Here is a 10,145-nt window from a genome sequence, read left to right as displayed (position 1 = left end):
GCTCGCAATGCCTCTCACATCTGTAACCCTAGTGTAGGCACTCATAGTAATTGATATTGTAACGAAATGTGACGTATTGATTGATTGATTGATTGATTACTTTAACAAGGTTGTTAAAAGTCCATTATTACTGTTCCATTAATTGTATTCATACCATACAAAACAATGCAAATACAAATATACAATACAGAAGGTTTTGATTTTAGTGACTTCTTTGTGATGTTAGTGAACCAGGAGGTGCAAATATGAAATTGCATTAAAGGGCTCATGCCATACAGCCATAGGATAGATATAGCACGTATTTCTTATTGATCCTGCCCAGTAAGTTATACATACATTATCAGAGAACTCATTAGGATACTGTACTAAAGAAGTGAAATGTGAAGTGATGACACAAAGAAGTGAGCAGACAAAATTGATACACTGAAATTGGCAACCCCCATAGTATACATTTTCTATGTATTAAAAAGCTGGAGAGGGCACCTATAGGCTGATCCTGACGGCCTCCCATGTATCTCCCCCATCCCCTGCTGTCAGCCGCATAGACATTATGGTCAGCTGTACCTATAGCAAATAGGAGACCCAAATAATATCTTTAAAAAAATAAGAACAATGATTACATTTGTAAACATTTGGAAAGTGATCCAAAGACTGTTGGTGTAAAGTTTACACCAACAGTGTAAATTGCTGAGCTAGTGTTTACACTGTAAACACTATCTCAGCAATTTAATTCTCTGCTCCACCAAGGTTGAAAATCACATACATTTAGGGGACAGACAATGCCAAATAAGATTTTGTTCTTAGTAATTTTAATAGTAGCTACATAATAGGCCTATGTGGGCAAAATGCTGTTTTACAAGTATTGGGGATTTTCATATACTGTGTAAGTGTGTATTCCAAGCTTTTATGCTGTTGAACAGGAATGTGCTGCCACCTCCTGTAAGATAAGGAAACTGCATTTGTATTGCATCTTCCAATTAGTAGTGCCATTATCATCTATCTATGCATGCACAAAAATAGGTACCACTAGTATGACGACAAAGTAACTGAGTATTTTTATTTTATTTAAAAAAAAGATAATGATAGTCTGATGTCAATAGAATCATACACTGTGGCAGGTCACCCTACTTGTACCCAAGTCATCACAACGTAATGACATTAGCTCAGGCACTTACTGTACAGCTTTCATACAAAAAATATTATCTACATTTCTTGGAACAATCAGTAATTAAAATCCCATTTAATCACAAAGAGCCTAATAATAAAGCACTCGCCTTAAAGCTGCAATAAGCAATAATGGCAAAAAATGTAATGTTTTTTTTTTTTTTGACAGCCAGCAATGAGTAAAATAAAACGCTCCCCCAAAAAATGTAGTCTCTGTCGAAAAAAAAACAATCAGGAAGTAGACAGACAAATCGACCAATGACAAAGCTTCTAGGAAAATCTTTGAATGTACATTTTTGGGGAGCATTTTACCCATTGCTGGTCTGCAAAAAAAGTCATTAAAATGTTGACATATTATTGCTTATAGCAGCTTTAAATGATGAGACTTGGATGCAGGTAAAACATTTAAACTGCATCCTGCATTTCACGCTCTTGAGGACTTGCAAAGAATGAGCAAACCTAGTAGTTTACAACTTGTGTGGTCTGACTGATCATCTAATCTGATCATTTATGAAGCATTTCTTGATTGTGTAAATGTGACTTGTGAATGTGCCTAAACAGTTTACACATTGCTTTCATGCTTTTTCATCCTGCTATCATGTGTCCCAGTCTCTCACCTACTAAAGATTTCACAAAGCATTCAGTTCATGTTCATTGTAATTATTCCCATTAGCGATACAGAGAGCAAAGAGGAGAAATGTGTATGGGTTACTAGTCTAGGACCAACACATTGTCACTCTTGCTGGGACAGAATTGTGGTTGAGTGAAGTGGCACACAGTGGTTAACTAGCGTGTATTGTTTTCTTAAGTACCCACAACAAAGCTTCCTGATAGACAGCAGTAATGAGAGACAGCAGCGAGAGAATGGCCTGAGATCAGCTTTCGTACAGAAATACTATACAGTAGAGGCTAATCAAGTTGTCACATTTTTTTCTTCTCCATATTTGACACCTTCTCAGGTGACATCTGGTCTGCAGGCCACTAGTTCGACACCCCTGGTGTAGAGGGATGACATCGGTGCTACAAACATGTATTCTTAATATCAACTACTACTTCCCCTAGTCATAGCAGCTTCCGTATAAGAAAACCTACACTCTAACAACAGAACAAACATACTTGACAGCCATGACATCATTATTTATGCAGAACAATTACGTTTGAGCATTTCATGAGTCTCGCCTGACTGACCACTAGGAGTTTCCAACAACTTCATCTTCTGTGCACAGTCACACTAATGCCAACAAAGCATTTGGGCTGGTGGTGCTTGGGGGACACGGGTGGGGTTACATGCGGTGGATGTGGTCGTGATCCATGAACTGCTTCAGGTTGTGCAGGTTGTCCCACCACTTGAAGAGGAAGGTCTCAGCGATGAGACTGAACCACGGCGTGATCAACAGCTCCTTACGCTTTCCCTTCTCCAACATGTCCTTCAGCTCCTCCTTGGTGACGTAGCAGTGTGTCTTGATCTCGTTGGGGTCTGGATCCACCTCCACATCCTAGAAATTAGATAAACAAAAATGTACCCCTAAGTAACACGTATTTACATTCACAGGGGTGCATTGATGATTTTTTTTTATCAACGCCAAGGCAAAGCATGCAAATCCAAAATAAGTTTGAACAGGTGCTGGATAACTTGCATCAGACCTAATGAACATAGACAACGTAGACGCCCTTTCCGGCTCTGGAGCGTATGTGCTCAAGGGAGGGCAAAACTTTCCCGAGATTCCTTGCGAAGCCCTGCGGAAGCATGAGCGTGCGTCACAGAGCACATGTTCGGGTCTGTAAGTCCCGGAAAAAGCTATTCTGACTTGTACAACAGACACTTCTTCCCTTTAGTAATAATCACCACTGTTTTTCAATCACCATTGGTTTTCATTTTGATTCTGTGAAGACCTCGAATCCCATTCTCTATGTGACAGGTGCTATACAAATAACTTAATGTATCGCCAGTGTTATAGTTGGTGGCGCACAGGCATGCACAAAGATACATACCAACACAGGCATATCCATAAAAAAGCTGCAGATGCATTACCTTTTGCATGAAGAGGATATAGTCAATCTCATGTTCTCCCCACACACCATCTGACTGGGCCTTGTAGTGAATCCTGGTCAGGTACGTCATCTCTTCTGGCGTCACCTGAAGTGCCACAGGAAGGGCAGAGATGAGTTACACTCTTCATAGACAACAGTCTTTCCATAAGTGTAATGCCATGTTAGTGGAAATGCAAACATTCTCACTCGTACATGATACAACCAACACATGCAGGACATTACTGTGGCATGAGTTAATTCAAGCATTGACTTATTTCCAGCTCAATTAAAGCACTAGATGGCAGCAGAGACCATTTTCTGAAGCGATGTAAGCATAACATTGTATTTCTTATGCAGAGATTAAACACCTATATTTTATTCCCACAAAGTGATGTTTTTCTTTGCAACAGTCCCTCCCCCTCGCACATTGAAGTCAGAGTCTCTCTGGGTGAAGTCGATGACATAAGGTTTGTTTTTTTCCCTTGAAAATAATGAAAGGCTGAAGTCATACTGGAATGTGTCTGGATGGAATTTTTCTATTAAAGAAATCCTAATACATGCACACAACAACGTGACTCTTGTATACCGGTATATGGGCTGCAACAACACAAACACACACGGCTGTACCTGTTCCATAGGGATTCCCAGTTCAGCTTTGAGTCTTCTCTGAGCAGCTCGTCTCACCCCTATGACATCCTTCTCCTCCAGCTCACTGTCGGTGTGCAAGGGGTGACTGCAGCATGTGTTTGTAAAACAGCCTGTGTGCATGCACACACACATTTATTTTAAACCTTTATTTACTCAACAGCACGAATGCTCTTTATCAGCCAATGTGTTGTTACAGCATATCTATTATACATTTGAGAAGGTGTGCCCAAAACCCACACCAGGAAAATAAAGTCACCAGCTACTACGTCAATTGAGAAGGTGTGCCCAAAACCCACACCAGGAAAATAAAGTCACCAGCTACTACGTCACTGACACGCTGCAACACGCTGCAACACACACTGCAACAACACACTAACACGACACAGCCTTACCCTCCGCGTCGATCCACGGCTATCTCCTCATGTCGCGCCGCACGGCCACATTCAACAACACCCGCGTAAAAACTGTCATTGCACTGCCACTAAAGCCGCCTCCCGTCCACACTCACAAACAACATCAATATCAATAATAAACACAAACACGCCACAAGCACCGACACCCCCGCCTAATTTGTTGCCAGGTCTATGAAAACAAGGCCAGAAAAAATGCCATTCAACACGCTACTTACAACTCGCTTACAATTCGCGGACCTGGCAACACTGCATCCTGTTTTCCCATTGGCTACGGTTGCTACAACACGCATTTGCACTGCATGCTGGGAGCAACACAGCTTAATGTAGGGGTCACCGATTGCTGTGCTACATCCCCCTCATGTTCTCACCACCCCGTTCGGCTACACCACACACACTAACCTACACAATTCTCCACATGCAACACAGGGCCCTTATTGGCTAGCCCCCTCACATGGCCATCCCCACGCTGCAAAACACAGGGCAGCCAGCCACACACACACACACACACACACACACACACACACATTCTAACTTGGATGGACAGCGCCGCGATTACATACACAGTTTACCATACGTCCTCTTTTGGGGGCCTGTCCGGCCAGTCCGGGTGGTTTTATAAATTCCTTCAAATGTCCGGGGTTTTACACGTATCGCCTGTAGTGTATCGCTACGCTCACAGACCATTCACACCAATGTGTATTACAATGCACGTTCAATGGATCGTAGTGGAAAAACACTGTGAGAGGTGGACTTTCAGCCCGAACCCCGGAATGTGTATTCTTCATAACTCTGCATGCGCTGCACGCTGACACCACTACCACTGGTCCCGACCGCAGATCAGAGAAACGCTCGCTGGCTGCTCCGCTGTCTGCAGATAGACACACAGCGGAGAACTATCTCATCATTGACATGCAGACAAAGTAGGCTGCTGTTTTCTTACCTTTGTGACTGACCAATGACAAGCACATTGTATTGTCTGCAAAGGAACTATGTGTCTGTCACAAATACAAGTTCTGTCCTGCAAGCCCATGTCATGTCAACACAGACAAGGCAGCTGTGCGCGCGGTGAGTCCTGCAAATTATAATGACCCAATATTATTTTGTACAACCTAGCAAAGCATAAGATATGATGGTTTGGAGAATAGGCTGGTCTCTCTTTTTACAACAGATAAGCCATTGCATACAGGTTCTCAAACTTTTTAATTTCAAGGACCCCCATAACTCTGACAGTCAAACCAAATGGACCCATAACAGTCCCATTTGATTCCATTTCTACAGTATCAGAGTTAAAAGTTATAAAAGACTCCATTTGGTTACATTTGTACACTCTCAGAGTTACAGACCTGTAAGGGTCCATTTGGGTCCATGTGTTACACTCTCAGAGTTACAGACCTATAATGGGTCCATTTGGAACCCCCTCAAGGAACCATGAGGCTCCCTGGATCACACCTTTCAGAGCCACTGCTTCAAATAAATACATAACTAATATAGAGCATATTTGATCCATTTATTGTTAGGCTATAGATTCTTTTGACATCTCAATTTAACAGAACCGCCCACGCACGGCACATGCACGACGTGCACGCGCATGTGCACATCCACATGCACGCGCGCATGTGTCCTCTTTTTGGAAATTCAGAATATGGTATGCCTACACAGTTAAAATAATGCAAACACGCAAATCGCACGAACAACTGCGTCGACACCTGGCGTGGAACAAACGGGACGAACCGAGGCGCATATATGGATAAGAACAACACTACACGCGCGCGCGCGCACGCGCTGCAACACAAAACAGCTGCATAAAACGCGTGTCACTGTGGACTTCTGTATCTGTGGACTTCTGTATCGCAACGCGGGGCAACGCAACTCTGGGATGAGCGGGCCGAAGGCCCGCGAAATTCTAGTAGTAACACATCCTTTACACCTGTTGGCTGCCCAGTACAACAACAGTCCTACACGGTTGGCCACAGAGTATAGAGTGAAAACAATGGCTTTGACTTGCTGTACACCAGGGGTACCCACACTTTTTTTTACTTGAGAGCTACTTTAAAAATGACTAGCAAGATCAAGATCTACCCACCAAAAAAATATCCCATTGCTGAAAAGTTAAAAAATGTACCTGAAGGGGCTTCTGAATAGCGGTGCTGGCGTTACATATAAGACAAACACACTCAGAATGAGATATAGAGGGGGAAATTGGAACTGTTTTTTCACTCTTGAAAACAAAGTATTTCATTGTGGGTTTGAGTTTGAGCTGACAGGACCTATTTGATGTCAATCAATGAAGTCACCTTAATTTAAGTGGCATATTCCTTTAGTTTTTTCCTTTTTAAATGTATATATCGTTTAGGGTCATCGCGATCTACCTTTTGGGCACCCCTGCTGTACACCTTGGCTTGGGTATGTCATAATAGGAAAACATTCTGCTAAAACAGCCGATCTGTAAGCTCACGTGTCACAATGCGATCACATTGTGAGCTTGTAGATACCATGCGTTTCTGATAAGCATTACACATGGAGTTGAAGGGTTAGCTGTGCTCACCTGGAAACGTGATCTTGGCATCAGACCTCTGTTGCAAGAGCAGCTTCTCTTCGCTGTTGAAAATAAAGACGCTGAAGGCTCTGTGCAGCAAACCTGGTGGAACACAGGACAAGGTCAATAATATTATTGATGCCGTTACTTTCCAGGAAATGGAAAAAAAACAACTGTGTTCCAATGGATCCAATGTAGTGATAATTTAATCTCAAGCTCTTAACCACTTTCAAGTGTCATCTCTATTTTGGGCATGCCATTATAGGCAAAATGGCAACAAGATTCAACAGTATCAGAAATAGCAAATCTACAGTACAAGGTCACCTGACCTTGTATTATTCAAGTATTTTTATTGAAGTTTGAGACAGGACAAACAACAGATACATAACAATTACAAAACAGATACAGGACAAAACAACAACACCAGTACTCAACATTCATGTATAAAATAAAAAAGTCTGAAATACACCTGACCTTGTAGATAGATCTATTGTATCTCCTTTTGTGCTACATTTGCACAACACTCAATGTTAAGTACAAAATCACCAAAAGCATGAATTTATGAAAACATGAAAGGAATATGGATGGAGAATCAGAGATTACTGCATGGCTGCAATAATGTGATTATTCTTATTGTCGGTCACTCTGGATAATAGTCTCATAGAGACACTAGAGACCAGTAGATATAGACCTGTGATAGGGATAGGCTAATCTAAGTTGTCTCTTCTAAAGTTATGTGAAGCCACAAAGTAAACTGTAGCACCTGATTAAAATTCACTCAGTTTCCTTTAAGTTCAATGTACTACAAAGTCAATGTTCTGACAACTTCATTGTGTGATCTATGATGAACTGAAGCTTGTTTTGTGGTTGCACTTATATAATTATTCTCTGGGTTCAAATACACTTGTGCATGGTTGCATTATTTATTACAGCAAGTTACTGCTAGGCTAATGATAGTCTTTCGAGACACACTGTTGACTCAAAGGAAACGAGGGCTCTGTTATTCCTTTGTTTTGCCAATGAGTACCCAGATTGGGTTAATGATAGTAGATGAAGGTACTAACTGGCTCACCATTATCAATATTGGAGTTCAGGTGGCAGTTTTTCTTGGTGTCTGCTCCGATCTTGTGGTCGTTTTCGTCGATGAGGATGCACATCTCTGCCAGGAGCTTCACCTGCTTCTCATCAAGGTTATCTGTGTTGATTTCAGGCATTCTGACTGAAGATTGAAGGTCCCTTGCCTCACTGGAGCAGTGTTAGAGAACAATGATCAGTTATACTTATACAAATGATTGATTTGTATCAGGTCATTTGCCAGCTGGCAACTATTCATTACATTATTGATTTAGTAGTGTCAGACAGACAATACTGGTGTATTTGACAGTGGCTCTTCATTCACCGAAAATATCTGATTAACAAGCTCACAACTTTTTTTCAGGGGTTGCCCATCGGGCAAGTACAGGTCATGTTCTACTTGCCCAAAGGTCATGCCCACTTACCTGAAACGTAAATCGTTCAACGCCCATTATAACATTATGATGGTAATGATAGGTAACCCATATTCATACCTACATAGCTATGAATATGGGTTCACACTTTTTAATTGTAGCAACAGTGAAAACAGCACATTATACCAGTAGGTAAACCATGCTTTTTTTTTTACATTTCACAGACCAGAAGATAGAGCACTTTGGCCATGTTCAGGCGTTGTAAGCCGACAGATATCTCGTTTTGTGTCCCCTTTCAAGCGAGCACTTGTTCGGGCAACCTGAAAACAAACTCCAACTGGCCAAAGGTTTTATTTACCTGCCATGGGCAGGTGGGCAACTAGTGTCAAGTGAACGCCTGAGTTGTGAGCTGGAAGATTGGCTATTTTTGAGGGTGAGAAAATAAACAAATACACTTTTATCATTATGTACGGTATTGTCATTGTATATTATTTATTGTGATTATTGGTACCAGTCAGTGTCAGGCATGTCTTTGAAAGTTATTTGTCAAAACACAATCAAATTGTATGGTGTTTCAACTTGTTTGTTGTATGCCAATTATTCGTCAAATATAATGTTATGATCATGACAGCCTTTAAGTGACTCATCCATCCAACTAATACTAAGCAAGCTGCCGATCAGCCAGCTATCAATAGCACAAACGGTGGATCTTCTCCACAGGTTAGCAGCTTAGGACGACAAGGATTTGCAGTGGGAATGGCTTGGTTGTTTGAACTCAACAACATAGCTACTGAACTTGTAAAAATGCAACAACCACTTACCTTGATGCAGTCCTGAAAGACCAAGACGTAGGTGGATAAAGTGTCCTCCTCACTGTCACAGCAGCAGGTATGTTTGATTTGAACAAAGACAGAACACTGCCACTGTGACAGCACGCCATGCGGAGCCCCGCCCACGCTGCCCGCACCATCGCCTGACCAAAAAATAAGACCAATCGCACAGGCTGAAGATTATGGCTTCTGCAAAAACACGGAGTGGGGACACGGATCGGCCAGTGAAATACTCTGTAATATAGGCTACAAGTTTGAACACTTTATTTGGAATTGACTGATTGACTATTTGGATTTGCATTTCAGGCTTTTGTACATGCTTTTTGCTTTTGAAAAAAATCCTGCACACTGACTGTCTTCAAATGCAGTTGAAAGTTGTTTAGGCTAAACCTTTCAACTGCATTTGAAGACAGTTTGTGGGAGTTTTGTTTTCCTTTTTCAAAAGGATAACACAAAAATCCTTAGCCCTCAAACATGTCTGCCGTCATGTGAACCATGGCTAAAAAGTTAATGTCATTTATTAAAACTCGTACAGAAAAACGGTACTCATGCAGAAAATGGTTATTTCAGATTCTTCTGAATCGTATATAAAACATGTTATTAATTATTGATAATTTATGGACAACTTTTAGCATAATAACTATAGCTCATTTTGCTGGGGGATCCCCCTGGGCCCCTCTCAAGGGACGTCATGCTCTGTCTCTTGGGCCTGGCCCTGGGGCAGTGGGGTATTTCACTCCGTTCCAAAATGACAGACTCCATGTCGCGTTTTACTCAGTCATCAACAGGCCATCGCCCCATAGAGCCGCCTGCAGCAGCAGACCTCAGCTTTGACTAAACCAAATGGTCAAAAGCATACAACTCACTCTCATCTCATCTTTCGACACAATTTAGAAAAAACACGGAACCAATCTACAAATACTTACTAATGAATGTTCGGATTTCAGGTATTCTAAACAGCTGCTTTAGATTCTATTTGTGTTTTTAACCCGGAACACAAGTGTGTCTCGGCAATCCCCTCATATAGCCCGCCCACTTCCGCAAACAGTAGTTTGTAATTGGCTCCTTCCAGCCA

General features: G+C 41.7%; 1 protein-coding gene across 2 annotated transcripts; it reads right to left on the bottom strand.

Moving 5' to 3' along the window:
• Positions 1-1,047: 1,047 nt before the first annotated feature.
• idi1 (isopentenyl-diphosphate delta isomerase 1) lies at positions 1,048-10,112 on the bottom strand. 2 transcript variants are annotated; one of them, XM_079489412.1, is made up of 7 exons: positions 9,997-10,112; positions 9,062-9,213; positions 7,865-8,037; positions 6,802-6,894; positions 3,823-3,953; positions 3,197-3,301; positions 1,048-2,660 (listed from the first exon to the last, which is right to left on the bottom strand). In XM_079489412.1, exons 2-7 carry the CDS (start codon positions 9,208-9,210, stop codon positions 2,448-2,450), a joined length of 864 nt encoding a protein of 287 aa, XP_079345538.1. In that variant the 5' UTR covers positions 9,211-9,213; positions 9,997-10,112; the 3' UTR covers positions 1,048-2,447. The 2 variants fall into 2 exon arrangements, with proteins under 2 accessions (XP_079345538.1, XP_079345539.1); XM_079489413.1 differs by having other exon boundaries at positions 9,062-9,259; positions 9,997-10,104.
• Between the last annotated feature and the right edge of the window lie 33 nt (positions 10,113-10,145).

The sequence above is a fragment of the Electrona antarctica genome (genome assembly GCF_951216825.1).
Source record: "Electrona antarctica genome assembly, chromosome: 20".
Classification (NCBI taxonomy): domain Eukaryota; kingdom Metazoa; phylum Chordata; class Actinopteri; order Myctophiformes; family Myctophidae; genus Electrona; species Electrona antarctica.
Note: the sequence above shows the minus strand (reverse complement) of the source record. Positions and strands in the feature narration are given on the sequence as shown.